The sequence below is a fragment of the Sciurus vulgaris genome (assembly GCF_902686455.1).
Source record: "Sciurus vulgaris genome assembly, chromosome: 7".
NCBI classification, from domain to species: Eukaryota; Metazoa; Chordata; class Mammalia; order Rodentia; family Sciuridae; genus Sciurus; species Sciurus vulgaris.
Window position 1 is genome coordinate 99,550,906 of NC_136467.1, and position 17,901 is coordinate 99,568,806.

The 17,901-nt window shown below is 32.9% G+C and overlaps 1 protein-coding gene and 1 long non-coding RNA gene across 11 annotated transcripts in view; one reads left to right on the forward strand and one right to left on the reverse strand.

The window, feature by feature from the left end:
• Nucleotides 1–17,901, forward strand: part of KHDRBS2 (KH RNA binding domain containing, signal transduction associated 2) — a 577,654-nt gene that overhangs the window by 491,526 nt on the left and 68,227 nt on the right. For all 10 annotated transcript variants that reach the window (XR_013764976.1, XR_013764977.1, XR_013764978.1 and 7 more), the window contains exon 7: nucleotides 11,860–11,942. Coding sequence is in view for 3 of the 10 variants with exons in the window: in XM_079146741.1 (XP_079002867.1) it covers nucleotides 11,860–11,942 (83 nt within the window). In the remaining 7 variants the exon portion in view is untranslated. The remainder of the gene's footprint in view (nucleotides 1–11,859; nucleotides 11,943–17,901) is intronic.
• Nucleotides 1–17,901, reverse strand: part of LOC306665335 — an 811,245-nt gene that overhangs the window by 478,185 nt on the left and 315,159 nt on the right. Inside the window, exon 2 of the long non-coding RNA XR_013764985.1 lies at nucleotides 15,998–16,113. This is a non-coding gene — a long non-coding RNA (uncharacterized lncRNA). The remainder of the gene's footprint in view (nucleotides 1–15,997; nucleotides 16,114–17,901) is intronic.

The window sequence follows — 17,901 nt, forward strand, 5'->3', positions numbered from 1 at the left end:
CTTCTTGAAGTTTGTTATTTTATTTTACTGGATGATTTAAAAATTAGAATTAGCATTCCAGAAATTAATTTGATAGCGTAGAATACCAGGTTGCTTATATATGACTGTCAAAGTTGCCTCTGTACTTCCTTAGAAGCCCCTAATTTACCAACAAGGTAGACTTCAGAAATGCAGTTTCCAGCCATTGTATTGATTAGACATGTGTATGGCAGCTTCAGTCTATAGAGGCAGAGCTATTACTGAATACCTTTGTCTTATTAGGTACTTACTCACTGATTTCCATAGACAAGTAGAACTTCAAGTATTGCCTTATAAGATCTAGACTGTTAGGTTCCCGACTCTGATGGTGTGAAACCTTATGTTTTTGGATGACTTCAAACACAAGGTAGCTTCCCATAGTAAGACATGACCTATTGTATCAGTAACAAAATCTCCCAATGAGGGCTATCCATTGACATATTGTCCAAACCAGGCAACAACCCCTAATTCAGAACCATTATTTAGTAGGAAAAGTGATGGAAGATAGGATTACAATCGTGTTCATTTTATAAGAAACTCCATACAATTTCAAGGATACAGTGTGTGATAAAACTGTAAATAGAAATTATATAAAACTTTAAGAGAATGTGATGAAGTGTAATCTACTATCATGAAGATACTTATCATAAGCATTGATAATTCATTCATATCCTAAGGAAATGTTGCCTGTTGAGATATTGGTATTGTATATTTACCTCTTTTTAATAATATTTCATGATGCATTCTACAAACTGAACTATTACCATTGAAGTGCTTTTGTAGTAACAAGAGATCATACATGAAGTGGACATTTTATGCATTATATTGTTTAAATCATTAAGCTAAGAATGGAACATGTTTATAAGAATTAGCCACACTTCATAAAGAAAGTTCAATGTCAAGTTCCTATATGACCTTTTAATTATATTCAATAATATTAAAGGTCAGATTTGCAAATTGCTTCCATGCCTTGCATTTTAGTATTTAGTGACAAATTTATGATTCTGATCCTCAAAATTAATTTACTTAATTCTTAAATGTTTTGTTTTTTATTATTATTGCTTTCTTGACTTTCTTTTCCTCTTGATTGTATTAGAAAATTCCATATTATTTCCTTTTATTTAAATATTTTCTTTTAATACTCACTGACCTTTTACAGAAAATAAAATCCAAAATGAGGATAATGACCAAATGCTAAATCTGTCACAAAGGACTGTTAAATTTTAAAGTCTTCAACGGAAGTGTGGGTATATAACGGAGTCTGGATGACATTTCATATCATTTCAATTTTGAAAAGATTTTCTTCAGGAACCATAGTAACTTACAAGCATCTCAAGACATTTTCACTTCTTTTTAGTTGAAAAAATATATATCAGTTTTATAGTTTCTATATAGTGTCTGGTTGAACTTCAGAAAATTATCAACATTTGGCCACTTTAACCTACAAAAATGGTAATTCCTTATGGTCTAATTTCACTTTTTAAATAGGTCATTTTTATATTTAATAATGGGAAAAGATGTTAGGTAAATGGTCAGTAATACAATATTTTGAAAATAAGTAACTTGCAGAATATGCAGTGAAAGACATTTCTAAACTATGAGAATTCATTTTTCTTTTTTAAATTTATTTTTAAGTGACATAAAAGTGGTACATATTTATTGGGTACCATGTGATGATTTGATACATGTGTACAGTGTGTAGTGCTTAAATCTGGACAAACTGTGTCATTAAACACTTATTTCTTCATGGTAAAAATATACAAAAACTTTCTTCTAGCTTTTCAAAAAAATATACAGACCATTCACATTATCTGTTTTACCAAAAGCTTGGTCTTTGTCCCCAATGCCAATTCGTGCCAATTTAATAAGGAGTACAGAGTTTTGAGAAAAAGGGAAAAGATTTGTTGCTTTGCTAGCAAAGAAGAAACACAGGAGATGCCAGTGCCAGGGGCTGTGTTTCTGCCCATCAGGGAAAACAGAGGGCTTTTTAAAAAGTTCTTCAAAGCCTCCATTTCCAGGTGTGCCCTGATGGTGTGTTGAAATTCATTTATTAATTTGGGAGATAATCACTTCCTAGATCCTCTAGTGGCATCTCCTTCCAGTGGAGGACAGATAATTCAAGGTATCTTCTTCATGCCCCCAGATTAAAGAGGGGGAGAGGGAAAGAAGAGAAAAAGGAAAACAAGCAGCAAGGACTATATTCGAAGGTGAATTGGACCACATCTACATCTGTGCTCACCTTTTTCTCTGTAACTTAGTACCCATTAACCAGCATTTTCCTGTCCTTACCTCCTCCCTATTCTGAGCTCCAGGAAATCATCAAACCCTTTGTCTCTATAAATTAGTATTGATTAGAAAATCTCAAATTATAGGTGGGAGGGGTTAGTGTTAGGGTTAGAGTTAGGGTTAGGGAGTGGGGCAAGAATGGAGGAAGGAAGGATTGTATAGAGGGAAAAGAGGGGTGGAAGGGGTGGGGGGAAGGGAAAAAATAACAAAATGAATCAAACAACATTACCCTATGTAAATTTATGATTACACAAATGGTATGCCTTTACTCCATGTACAGAGAAACAACATGTATCCCATTTGTTTACAATAAAAAAAGAAAAAATATATATCTAGAGGCTATTTAATATACGGTTTTTGATTCTGCATTTTTTCACAATTTTTTGTTTGATTTGAAGAATAATGTATACAAGAGTACAATCAGAAATTTTCATAGGTCACTGTTAAACAAAAATCGGCATGGGAATGATACAAAGCTTTTCAAGAAGTAATTGTGGTTACTTTTGGTTGAATTCAAGACTGATTTCTTCACAGAGGGGAGTCCCCCTGTATAAAATATGATTATATTTATTATAACTGCTACTTGTGCCTTCATTTCCTAGAAGGGGAGTGAGGTTTGTAGCACTGTGTTCATGTGGAGCATGTGGCACATCAAGCTTCTCTTCTTGGTAAACATTGTGCACATGGTGGTTTTCTCATTTATATATTGATGCCTACCAAAGCTGTATCTCTAGTTTAATCTGTCCAAGCTTCAGAACTATAACCAACTTCTAAAAATCAACTCTGAATGGTATCCAGGTTTCCTGATGCTATTCCAGCTGTCTTCCAGGAAAGCACTTTATTCTCTGGAAGAAAATACCATCAGCCAAAGCATACATAAATTTCCATACAGAGTATCAAGAGTTGAATGAAAAATTACAAGACATTTTAAAAACAATATCAAATGAACAACAACCATGGGGAAAAAATAAAGTCATAAATGTTAGAGTTATCATTCAGGGACTTCCTAGTAACTATGAGTAGCAGGTTCAAGAACATATCAAGAAAAAAAGGGAGTCCAGTCCCAAGAGGCCTGGAATTTTTAAAATCAAATAAAAATTAGAAAATGTAGATCTAAATTGTCATTCCAGTACTTGAGACCTTTCAGTTGATTCCTTTTCTCCTGGGTACAGATAAACCCCTTACATTTATAGGAAACACTTCTGACCTGACTCCTGTGAATGCTATTAACCTAACTGCTTATTTCTTAATCATTTTATACTAATAGTGGTTCACAAATTAAAATATTGTTGTTGTTGATGATGTTATATGTTCAGATTTGGTGTACCTCAAAATGGAATGTTCTCATTTTACCTGCCTGTCCACCTGGAAAATATTTAGTGATCCTTAAATACCTATCTCAAGCAAGACCTTCTCTGGGAAATTCTCCAAGAAATTCTCAGATTTTGGTATTTCTCCAATGCACTCCCATAGCACCTATTGTGTACTCTGCTGGAACTCTTCCCATTGCTATTTCCATTGTTTATATGCTGGTTGAGCTCCTCTAATAGGCCAAAAGCAATAGTGTGCTGCAAACCTGATGAAACTGTCTTACAAGTGCACATGTAAAATTTTTAGGAATTTTGTAAAGTGGCAATTAAATAACCATTAAATGATGAAAACTTAAACTGTGTTAAAGATAGCAAACTCATCATTATCTATTTTGTTACAACTTGTGCTCTTTAGGTTATTTGCATCTATTGTATCTGTATGGTGGAAATAATATATAATGAAACTGCCATTCAGCTCTTTCCAAATCTGTTTTCAATGATGTCATGATGAAATCAACCTTTATAAGAGTATTTACACTGCAGATGGCAAATATTAAAAGCCAGGACTGAACTTTTTGTGTCATTCATGATCTGGACTTAGGAAAGTTACAGAAAAATATTTGTACAGATTGAACTTAAAATTGTGTTTTGTGTATAGCCTTTACATAGTAAGTAGAACAAAAAGTCAAGAAGATGATTTTCTAGTCTCATTCAGAATAAAGTAATTCATATCACTAACAAATGTTTTGACATATATATTTGAGATTTCACTTTCACCTCACTCTTCAATATTAATGAACATATCAAATACCATTTCAGAACCATACATGTTCATCAATAGCGTTGGCATCTTTGCTTAATTAGAGAGTAATCAAGTATTTGTTTATAACATAGTATTGTGACCAAACAGTTATATAATAGTGAATTTTGCAATAATTAGCAAGTCACACTGAAATTACATGTGGATAGGATTTCTAATGAATTCAAATGTTTTATTTATAATTTACATGCTTTATGATAGTAAAATTTATAGTGTATTTATGTATATATGCACACAAACATACGCACACATAAAATCTTTGGAGAGTTAATTTGAAGCATTTGCCAATTCACCACTGAATAACAACATCTTAAAGGAAGGATTTATGTATTAGTCTTCTTTTATACATGGTGCCTAGATAATAGATAATTCAGTGATTAATACTAAGTCTGATGAATCATTATTGTTTTAAGCTTATGTGTAAAGATAGTATTATTCATATTTGACAACCCAAAATTACTATAGAATTTTATTTGAGAATGTGTGTTTACAGCAAAATGACCTCTTAAGTTGACAATTTAGTAGGTATATTAAAGAAGGGAAGCACTTTCCAAAGTAGGTTTGGAAAAGGCTGGCGTATACAGCTGTGTGTTAGTAGTAATACGTTTCTGTCTTATATGCAGTTTTTGCACAATACTCAGATGTATGAAGCGATCTATAATTCATAGGAGCCTACAAAGCAATTGTCTTCTTTCATTATGGCTCAGGCCTTCAATTTAGACCTGTACTTCATCCTGTACTTAAGTGAGTTTGGAGGACTTATAAAGATCCAGAAAAAGACCAGGATTGTGTTTCATGAGAATTCTGTAAGGACCTTTGTTTAAAAATTTTTTTTGTTAAAAAAGCAGAGAACTAAAAAGTTTATAACTGTAAACATATGAAGAAATCCTAGGGAAAAGAGATAATTTTATGACCAGCTTCCAGAAAGAAATTAATCATATTTCCTTGGGTATTTCTTGTTGTGAGAAATACTAAATCATCTGTCTATAACCAGAAGAAAATTAAGTTAAACATGTTAATTGATAAAGCAGGCTTTTCTTTTATTGAAACATCAGATGTACTCTTCCTATTTTTTATATTTTAGGAAAATCTACTTTGAGACTCTGGATAACTACTAGTTTATCATCTAAAATAGCCTTAAATTTTTAATAGTGATAAACTAAAAGGCTCAGACAGTAAGAGTAATTTCTTTGGAAGAAATAGTAGAAATAATCAAGTAAGAATAGGAAATAAAATGTTTGTTTTAGAATTTTTCATCTCTCATAATTTTATTTCTCAATCAAATATACACAATGGGTTTGAATCCCTTGCAGATAGTAACTGGATATTTATGGAGCATAATATTTTAGCAATTTATTTATCTTACAACTTCACCAGCACTATCCATATATTTACTAGTCTTAAGAAAACCAATATGGCTTCCAAGAACTTTGATTTCCCCTTTCTTAGAACTTTATTGGCCTTAACAAAAATTGTACTATGTAAAACAGACCATGTGCTATCTTTATTCTTTCCTAATTCTTAAGAGTTTTCAAGATTCTTTGAGAAGTCACTCATGCTCTGCTGATCTTGTGACTTTTAATAGATACATGAAGATACTCACTAGTACTTCTCAAATGAACTTGCTGGATCTCTGGTCAGTTGACTTTACTCTTTCTTGATTCTCAGTGTGTTTCCTTTTGCTCTGGGACTTTACTGCCAGCATTTCATCTATAGGCTTAGGAAAGCAAAAAGAAGCTCATTTTTCACAAAATGTTTCCAGAACCCCAATCTAATTGCTTCATTTCCTCTTTATAAGTACAGACCTTTCTTTTAATATTTCTTCACATACTAAAATAGCCTTAAAATAGCCTGGTTTTCCTTTTGATTGTTGTTACATTGCAAAACTTCAGACTCCTAGAGCAATACCCAGTATTCAGTGGTTCTTAACAAATGTTTGTGGAATGAAAGAATGAAATTGAGCCATATGGTACATCCCTGGTCCAAATTACCAAGAAAGAACAGGGGCCTAACCCTTGATATAATTTCAGAATAGATCAGAATTTTCTGACTCTCTTCCTTCTTTCTAAATTTTGGTCCACATTTGTCTGCTCTCTAGATTTCCATGTGGTCTATAAAGTGTCTATAATGTTGTCCTTCAAAGCCAGCTTCTTTCACCATAATGGTAAATAGTTACTGAGTAATCACTGTATCAGATATGGGGTATGTATATGTGCTTCAGAGGTACCTGTGGTTTAATTTCTATAATAAAATTATAAGGGAGTTGGTATCTTTCCCATTTTACAAATGAAGAAACTGAGGTTCAGAAAGATTGAAACCTTGACCAAGCTTCCACATTGGGGAATCTCATTAGGAATGGAATCCAGGATGTGAAGCCAGGTAGAATAAAACCAAAGTCAATGTCTTTGTGACTGTGCTATCATCTCTTCCTGCCTTAGGTTCCCGAGCATTCTTCTCTTTCTCCTTCAGACAGTCACCTACTTACTCTCTTTGCATTACCATAGAAAAACTATCTGATTTATACAAGGAGAATTTATTCATGAAAAATTTATTGTTTTGTTTTTAATATTCAGGATGGAGTGTTGGCATCCTAAACATTATGATGCTTTTTGTTTTGTGACTGTGGTCTATTGTTAGTTCTGCATTTTAGTACTATGCATTTTAAATACTTCCATACATACAAATAAATTTATAAATATTTATGTTTATGAATTTTTTTTATTTAAAAGATATTAAAATTACATCAAGTATTAGAAAATAAAATAGATGATATGGCATATGTCCATATTTATTTTCTCTTTCATAGTAAATACAATTATTTGGGGACTGCATGCTTTATGAAATTGGGGATTAATAGGGAAATTTTCTATCTATTCTATGGATTTTCAATATACTTCTTTAAAAAAGTAAAAGTGTGGGGAACTAAAATGTAATAATTTCCCCATATAAATTGGTAAATCTATTTTTTTATTTTTTTTAATCTTTTAATTTTTTACAGGCTGCATTTTGATCCATTGTACACAAATGAGGTACATCATTTCTTTTCTGTGGTTGTACATGATGTAGTCATACCATTCGTGTAATCATACATGTACATAGGGTAATGATATCTGTCTGATTCCACCATTTTTCATACCCCCTCCCTCTCATTTCCTGCTACATAATCTAAAGGGTAAATCTATTTTTGATAAGTGAAAGCAGTACTTCTATATATTTATCGTGAATTTTTTTTTTTAGTGGTGATTGATTTGAGTCAAATTTATATCTACATTGGAAGAGATAGTCTCCTTGCTACACTAGCAACCCAATACATATTTATTGAATGACTACTTTATGGAATACACTATGCTAACCACCAAAAGGCATGAAAAAAGTGTTTAACTATGACATGATCCTTTTTAAGGAACTTAAATTCTAAACTGAGGGAAACTTTTGAAAAAAATAACTACAGTATTATCTTAGACATTTTAAGTACCAGGGAGAGAAAACAACAGGCTCTTGGAATTCAGAGGACTCAACTGTAAGAGAAGGAAAAGCTTCCTAAAGATTGTCTCCTATAATATCACTTTGAAGACCAGTCGCATTTCAACAATGGAAATAGATGAAAGACAGGAAATTCAGGAGATCTGGAGCCCTGAAAACACTTACCTACCTTCACCCCTGGCTCTTCTAGCTCCATGTTATGAGATATAGATAAAAAATAAATAAATTAATGGAAACAAAACGAATTAAAACATCCTTACCTCCTATTAGAAGCCAGAGCTCAGTATTCCTGAATAGAATGGAAAGATGAATAAGACCATAATTTTATGATCTTGGTGGAAGACCAAGAGCCTGGACATTTGAAAAGCAGTTTGTGCCCTCTGAGGCACCTGTGGCAAGTATCACTGATCCCACAGTTACTGACCCACGCTTATCCCCAGGTGGAGTGCTGGGCTGTCCTGTCACAGCTCTAGGACATTCCAACTGAGGTTGTTCCACCAGAGATAGATGAGTCTTTGGGTTGAGAATAGAAAGCTTAAAGTGCACCTAGGAAGGAAGAAATCCTCTCTGCACCCTACTACCATGTGTATGACTGAAGTTACATATTTCATGGAATGGTCTGAAGAAGAACTTAAAGAATTCTCTCTAGGTAAAATAAAAAGAATAAGAGGTATTATATAGGACAAAAAGAGTAATGTACCAATCTAGAAGATTCTAGTTCCCTAGTCTCCTAGTCTCACTAGTACCCTGACCTATCGTTCCATTTCCTTTGTGTAGATATAGACTTTCTTTATGATACTCATGTTTGATTCCCTGGTATTCCTTTTTGTTGTTGTTGCTTTATTATTAAACTTCTAGGTTTTAGAGCAATACCTAGCACATAGTAGGCACTCAACAAATGTTTATTGAATGAATTAATGAACATAAACTGAACCAGTTCCTAGTCCCTATTCCAAGTTTTCAATGAAGAAGGAGGCCTCACTCTTGAAGGGAAGAAGACAAATGGTGAGACATCTCTCAAGACTGGAAGAATATAAGTCTCTAAATTGAAAGAGCACATTGAGTACCCAGCACAAGGAGTGAAAAGAAACATATGCAGGCATGGCATTGCGAGATTTCAAAACATTGTACACGATGGCATATTATTCAGTCACAAAGAAAGAAATCCTGTCATTTGCAGTAAAATGGATGGAACTAAAGGACATTATGTTAAGTGAAAAGAACCAGACACAGAAAAACAAGTACTGTGTGTGCTGTCTCCTATATGGAAGCTGAAATAAGTTCATCCGAATATAGCATAGTCAGTAATAGTGGCTGGGAATATTAAAATAACTATAAAAAAATTCATTAATGTTTAGAATAATTGCAAAACTTTGCCTAGGGACTTCACAGTATTATGGAATTACTATGATTTAGAAGGAATACTATAAATATTATATTATTTTATAAATATTACATTATATTCTTATTCAAATATAAGAATGCCCTTATGTTTAGGAGATGCAAGCTGAAATATTTATAAATGTGACAAAATGTCAAGAATTAATGAAGCTAGAAGGATAGATCAATTTCCATTATACTGTTAATCAAACTTTTCCGTAACATTGGAAATTTTCACCCCTAAAATAAAAATAGGTGGGGTGGGAAGGAGAAAGAGTATAAAGATAAACAAGAGGAAGACAGAGAAAATCAAAATATTTCTCTCCAATATACCTCTTAGTAGAGGTTCCTGAAAGAGATGCTTCAGTGAGAAATGAGAACAAGCAAAAGAAATCTTATGACATTCCCTCTGCCTTCAGGTCTAGAAATTCATCAGTTTGGACCACAGTACAATGATATTGTTCTTTGGCAGGTAGTCTAAAAGGAAGTGATAGATCATCTGATATTTTTGAATATTTAGAAATATTGCCTTTTGTTTGTTTTGGGTTTTGTTTCTGTTTTCATACTGGGGATTTAACCCAGGGACACTTTGCCACTGAACTGTGTACCTGGCCTTTCTAATTTTATTTTGAATCAGGGTCTCACTAAGTTCCTGAGGATCTCACTAAGTTGTTGAGGCTTGCTTCAAACTTTCCATCCCCCTTGCCTCAGCCTCTCAAATTGCTGGGATTATAGGCATATGCAACTGAGATTGATAAAATATTGCCAATTTAATATCACATTTGGGACAATTAAAAAAGAAATTATTCTAAATATGTCAACAACCTAGAAAATAGTAAAATGAGCAATTACTAACTTTGAAAGAACTGAAAACATATAGAAGAATACAATTAGAATTATATTAATTTTTATCATTAATGCGTATTGTGTATTATCACTTAACAATAAATATGTTGACTAACAATTATGATTAGACTATATTAGGAAGATAGAAATGGAGAGAAATATGGAGAGGATTCTATAATAAAACTAAAATTGAACACCCTGAATGGCCAGTCAATAAAAACTGGCACTAAAATTCATAAATCAAGCAACACTAGCTGTGTTGTTTAATAACTAATAAATACTAAATTAATAAATAAAATGACTAAAAGAAAACTGGTGGTTGGAGAATAAAAAAAGTAGCTTCTGTTTTTTCAACATTACGACCTTATTCTTTTTAAATAATTAGTTTTTAAATCTTGTATAGATTATGAAAGGTTTCCTACTTCTAAAAAATCTTATACAAATACTATTCTAAAGACAATGTTAGAATACTTCAATATTTTTAAATTCAATAGGAACCAAGTTAGAAGATTCAGAAATCAAATGGAGAAACTACCCCATATTCCAGAACACAAATATGATGAAATGGAAATTGCAAATAAAAAACAAAGGAATGGAAGTCAGATTTTAAAAGCCTCATATGTAAATAGTAGCATTTATATAAAGGGCAAACCATATGGAAAAGAATAAATAAAGAAATAATTTAAAAAATATTTAAATTCCTTTAAAATGATAAAATATTAATCTTCGGATTAAATTTGTTCAAAAACTTTAGTCCACTTAGATATTGAAATTTTTACATCTTGACAGTTTATTTAAATTTCCATCACAAAACAAAAAGAGTGATTTATAAGCTTCCAAACTGAAATGGAGATATGAAATCGTATGGTAGGGTGGAAATACATTCTAGGGAAAAAATGTACCAGAAAAGATCTAGAGGCAGAAAAACTAAAGATTTTTTCCAGAACTAGGGAGTAATCAAGATGGATGGCTAGGGTTTAAAGTCAATGACCACAAAGGGAAATAAAACTAAATCACTCACAGAGTGATTGATAACTGGAGTGTATAATTGCTGGCTTGCTTGCACATTCTGCAATGACAAATCTGCATTCACTTTGTTAGCGTAACTTAGTCAGGTAACCAAATTCACCACACAGCATTATTTTATTTATGAGATTTTTTAAACATGAAGTTTGCAACAAATGAAAGATCTTTATATCACTCCTGCATCTTTTCCTCTTTCTTCCTTCCTTTTAGTTATTTTGCAATAATGAGTCCATCTTTTTTACTGAAAGTTGACTACAAATTAAGGATCTGGTTCTTTATATTTTTATCTTAATTATGATTAGTATTAGGAGAAAAGCAACAAATATGTTAGCACCACTGTCAAGGTTATTATATAGATTGTTTCTTCCTATCCATAATATTAAAAAAAAAGTTATTTTAAATTTCTTCAATGATCTTCATTAGTATCAATCAAAACCCTAAGGAAATCTTAGAGGAGATATTTCTATTTCTCTGATATGTTCAATTTAATTAAAGAACATTAGTATTTGACCCATGTAATATTATTCAAGGTTATGTGGGAATTGTTAATCAAGTAAAATGTGATGTGTGGTTACTAACCAAGCATAAAAACTAACCCAAGGTCACTTTGCATAAAATCTTATTAGCCCAAAGTAGATCCATGTTGTCAAATTGATTGCTAATGGATGTTTCCACTCCTTTCCCTCTTAGGGGTATGATGATGGCTATGGGGGCGAATACGAGGACCAGACCTATGAGGCTTATGAGAACACCTATGCCACCCAAACGCAAAGGTAAGGCAGTCTCTGCCTAAATTACCACCCTTCTCGGGGCTGTCTCTGATCCTGCTGTGCTCTTTTTGAATCTGAATATGTTTTGTGAGGCTTTCAAGCAAATGATTTTCCTCTGTTATCTTTCTAAGTTGTTAAGTTGCTTACTGGACTGTAAGCTGTTAAAAAAAAGTAGTCTTGCAACTGCAAACAATGAAATACTAGTGTTCTTTTAAAACTAAATGATTATCATCATAACCATCTAATTCATTTAACAAGCTGGTGTTTAACTAAATACTTTTATTTTTAGAGCTTATGTTAGTGAACTTAAAATAACAAGGCATTTGTTCAATGTGGCTTTTTTTCCCTAAAGTGTCATTTTCATTTGTAAAACAAAAGATAAGGAAATGTTATCTGTATTCTCAAAAGGGCAAAGTCTTAAAATATTGAATGAGTAAAGTTAAAAAAAAAAAAACACTTTCCTTTCATCATAGATCTCTAAGGATCATCGAATTTATCTCTTTAGATTGACCGAAAATTTGTGTTATCAATGAATTTTTATTTCTTACAAATTTATTAAGGTGTTATTCGCATACAAAAAAAATTTACCCATTTTGGGGTATGGTTGTACAAGTTTGGCAAATGCAAACGACAGTGTAACTACCACCAAAATTAAGACAGAGCATTTTCATCACCTCAAAATTTTCTTTATGAAACTGTAATCAACATCTCCCTGATGCCTAGGCCATGGGAACAACTACCTAGTTTTTGTCACCATAGTTTTGCCCTTTCTAGGAGGTCATATAAGTAGAAGAAATTCAATAGCCTTTTGAGTCTGGCTTCTTACCACAATGCATTTGGTATTTATTCATGTCATAGCAATATTTTACTCCTGTTTATTTCCGTACACTGTTTCATTGTTGGATGTGTTAGAGGTATTACAGTTTGTTTCTTCATTCACCAGTGAAAGGACATTTGAGTCATTTCTATTTGGGGGCAGTAATTAATAAAATCAGTATAAAACAAATATAATTTTAGAAAATTCAATTACCAAAGTATTTTTCCTTTAAAAAAAATATGTTTCATAGCAAAGGGGTCATGTGATGGTTAAGAAATTCTCTTTTTAAGTGATTGACAGAAGGCAGGAGGACCAGTTGTTGCAAAATCTTTGTGACATTAATCATTTGTCAACCAACGTTATTGGCACTCAAGACTTGAGTAGTAAGACATTTTTAGGACTTGTTAAGTAACATTTGGGTGAGGGAAGGTGACAAAGAACAACTTTAAGGTTGTCATGGTGTAGAAGAAATCTAGACATACAGCAGAAATTTGGAATTTCTATGGTCTGAGGGACAGCATAGTAAAGAAGGTGGAGGGAAATTTTATTTAGAATACTGTGGGCAATTAGGGAAAGAATGAGTGTAAACAGATCTTTAAAGCCAAATCTGAGATAAGATATCGCTATGGAAATGACCATCTTCAACACTGAGTAACTGGTTAATCTATTGCAGGTTTAAAGCCATCAAGAACCAAGTGCTATCTTTTTAATATGTTTTTGTATGCGATTTGCTAAAATTTTGTTGAGAATTTTTGCGTCGATGTTCATTAAGGATATTGGTCTGAAATTTTCTTTCCTTGATGAGTCTCTGTCTGGTTTAGGTATCAGTGTGATATTGGCTTCATAGAATGAGTTTGGGAGGGTTCCCTCCTCTTCTATTTTATGGAATACTTAGTGACATGATCAAGTGGGTTTCATCCCAGGGATGCAAGGTTGGTTCAACATCAGGAAATCAATAAACGTAATTCACCATATTAATAGACTTAAAGTCAAGAATCACATGATTATTTCAATAGACGCAGAAAAAGCATTTGATAAAATACAGCACCCCTTCATGCTCAAAACACTAGAACAAATAGGGATAGTGGGAACATTCCTTAATATTGTAAAGGCCATTTATGCTAAGCCCATGGCTAATATCATTCTAAATGGTGAAAAGCTGAAAGCATTCCCCCTAAAAACTGGAACAAGGCAGGGATGCCCTCTTTCACCACTTCTATTCAACATCGTTCTTGAGACTCTGGCCAGAGCAATTAGACAAACCAAAGAAATTAAAGGGATACGAATTGGAAAAGAAGAACTCAAACTATCCCTGTTCGCTGATGACATGATTATATATTTAGAGGAACCTGGAAATTCCACCAGAAAACTCTTAGAACTCATAAGTGATTTCAGTAAAGTAGCAGGTTACAAGATCAATGCCCATAAATCCAACGCATTTTTATACATAAGTGATGAATCTTCAGAAAGAGAAATTAGGAAAACTACCCCATTCACAATAGCCTCGAAAAAAATAAAATACTTGGGAATCAATCTCACAAAAGAGGTGAAAGACCTCTACAATGAGAACTATACAACACTAAAGAAAGAAATTAAAGAACACCTTAGAAGATGGAAAGATCTTCCATGTTCTTGGATAGGAAGAATTAATATTGTCAAAATGGCCATACTACCTAAAGTGCTATACAAATTCAATGCAATTCCAATTAAAATCCCAATGACGTACCTTACAGAAATAGAGCAGGCAATTATGAAATTCATCTGGAAGAATAAGAAACCCAGAATAGCTAAAGCAATCCTTAGCAGGAAGAGTGAAACAGGGGGTATTGCAATACCAGATCTTCAACTCTACTACAAAGCAATAGTAACAAAAACGGCATGGTATTGGTACCAAAATAGAAAGGTAGATCAATGGTACAGAATAGAGGACACGGACACAAACCCAAATAAATACAATTTTCTCATACTAGACAAAGGGGCCAAAAATATGCAATGGAGAAAAGATAGCCTCTTCAACAAATGGTGCTGGGAGAATTGGAAATCCATATGCAACAGAATGAAACTAAACCCATATCTCTCACCATGCACGAAACTAAACTCAAAATGGATTAAGGACCTCGGAATCAGACCAGAGACCCTGCAGATTATAGAAGAAAAAGTAGGTCCAAATCTTCATCTTGTTGGTCTAGGACCAGACTTCCTTAACAGGACTCCCATAGCACAAGAAATAAAAGCTAGAATCAACCACTGGGATAGATTCAAACTAAAAAGCTTTCTCTCAGCAAAGGAAACTATCAGCAATGCGAAGAAAGAGCCTACAGAGTGGGAGAATATCTTTGCCAATCATACTTCAGATAGAGCACTAATCTCCAGAATCTATAAAGAACTCAAAAAACTCTACTCCAAGAATTCAAACAGTCCAGTCAACAAATGGGCTAAGGAAATGAATAGACACTTCACAGAAGAAGATCTACAAGCAATCAACAAACATATGGAAAAATGTTCAACATCTCTAGTAATAAGAGAAATGCAAATCAAAACCACCCTAAGGTTCCATCTCACCCCAATTAGAATGGCGATTATCAAGAATACGAGCAACAACAGGTGTTGGCGAGGATGTGGGGAGAAAGGTACACTCATACACTGCTGGTGGGGCTGCAAATTAGTGCAGCCGCTATGGAAAGCAGTGTGGAGATTCCTTAGAAAACTTGGAATGGAACCACCATTTGACCCAGCTATCCCACTCCTTGGCCTATACCCAAAGGACTTAAAATCTGCATACTACAGAAATACAGCCACATCAATGTTCATAGCTGCTCAATTCACAATAGCCAGACTGTGGAACCAACCTAGATGCCCTTCAATTGATGAGTGGATAAAGAAACTGTGGTATATATATACTATGGAATATTACTCAGCCATAAAGAATGATAAAATTATGACATTTGCAGGCAAATGGATGAAATTGGAGAATATCATGCTAAGTGAGATAAGCCAATCTCAAAAAGCCAAAGGACGAATGATATCGCTAATAAGTGGAGGTTGACACATAATGGGGGGGAGGGAAGGGTTAGAGTTAGGGTTAGGGAGGGGGGCAAGTATAGAGGAAGGAACTACTGTATAGAGGGTAAAGAGGGGTGGGAGGGGTGGGGGGAAGGGAAAAAAATAACACAATGAATCAAACAACATTGCTCTATGTAAATTTATGATTACACAAATGGTATGCCTTTACGCCATGTACAAACAGAGAAACAACATGTATCCCATTTGTTTACAAAAAAAAAAAAAAAAAAAAAAAAAAAAAAAAAAAAAAAAAAAAAAAAAAAAAAAAAAAAAAAAAAAAAGAACCAAGTGCTTCTGCTATGGCTAATATTTAATTGTTCCAATTACCTACAGAAACACAGCACAGTTATTCAGGTTATGGGAAACATTTGCATCACATCACAGACACTCAACAGAGTGTTTTATGCAATTTGGATACACATTTAGAACATTTGCTAATATTGTCAAATTATTAATTCATTATTGCATATTAATTCTTAAAAATAGCCATACTATAAAGTTCTATAACTTGTTTCAGAAATCTTTTAATACAAAATATGACAACACACTATAAATATAGCTAAAATAGATTAAAATAATTCCTTGGTGTAGTTCTATACAGCTACATTTAGATCAAAGAGATTTGGGGATAATTTTCTAAAAATGAGATGTTTTCTAGGTCTTTCTTATCTTGAGATTTAAATGGGCTTAACTGACCCAAAGAGATAAGGAAGAAGAAAAATATAGGATTAGGATAACTTACCACTGATTATTTGAGAAGTGAATACTAGAATTATTGAACATGCTTGTGTATTAAAAAGTAATATCAATACAGAATAATCTTGAGAAGAAAATTTTTATCTTATTTTAATGAATATATGTAAGAGGATATTTTATTTGCTTCTGCTTTCTTCTCTTTCCCCTTTGCAGTCTACTGAATTTTCTGTGGTGAAATTCTTACCATCCTTGAGGCCCAGGTCAGATGCTAACTGTTCCAAAGAGTCTTTCCTCAATCCTTTATTTGGGAATAACCTGTTCCTACCCTGAATTCCACTAGTACCACATCTTCTCTTTTCTATAGCACTATCTTTCACTGCCTTATACTTCATGATTGTGTCTTTGTCCCTTACTACCTTTAGTACTTATCCAGAATCCATATCTGATATGCCCTCAAGCACCTCACAATACCAGGCTTTGAGTCTGTCATGAGGTATATGCTGAATGGATGATTACTGAGAACATGAATGTCAGGCCTAAGATGTTCAATGCTGTGGGTGTATAAAATAAGATTCTCATTCCTCAAAGAGAAAAGCAAATTCAGAATTAATGCTGTATAGTTAGTCAAATAGTACTATATTTTTGTCAAAATATCGATGTGTTTCCAAGATAATTTAGTGTTAAACCAGAAGTGACAAGGAAATCGTGTCATGAAATTAATCGCAAAGGTAGTAATGTTCTGTATTATAATAATTATAAAATATTTATTTTTGTTCAAAATTATTTCCTCAATACTAATATGGTATTTGGCACACTAGAAGTTCGTAATAAAGGCCTATAGAGTAGATCGATCAAATATAAATAAATTTTTCGAAGGATTGAACTATTACTTTAAAACTCTCTAAGGAATAATTTTTAATGTTATATTAATCTGTAATATAAATAAGTAAACACTGTATCCTTTATTACATAATTTATTACATCCCTACCTTTAGATTATTGTGTATTGCTGGAATGATACCAGGAATAGGTAAGATTAACAATTCAGTTACATGAGAACTTATTAAGCAATCATGTGTGTCAGATAGTATACAAACCATACAGTGAAAATTCTTGGTATTTATTTTCAATATTTTTTTTAATATTTGCTCTTAATAATTTGAGGAGTTGTTTGCAAATTGTGTATGTACTTAAATACACAAACATGTTTTTATTTATATGAGTTTACATATTTAAGTAAACAAAGTCAAATAATTAGAGGATAATCCAATGTTAGGAATTAGGAGTAAGAGAAATTCATTTTCTATAAGAATGGGTCTAGAAATATTTTTCAAATGATGTTTCTTTAGTTGGACTTTGACACATAAGTTTGAATTGATGGAAATG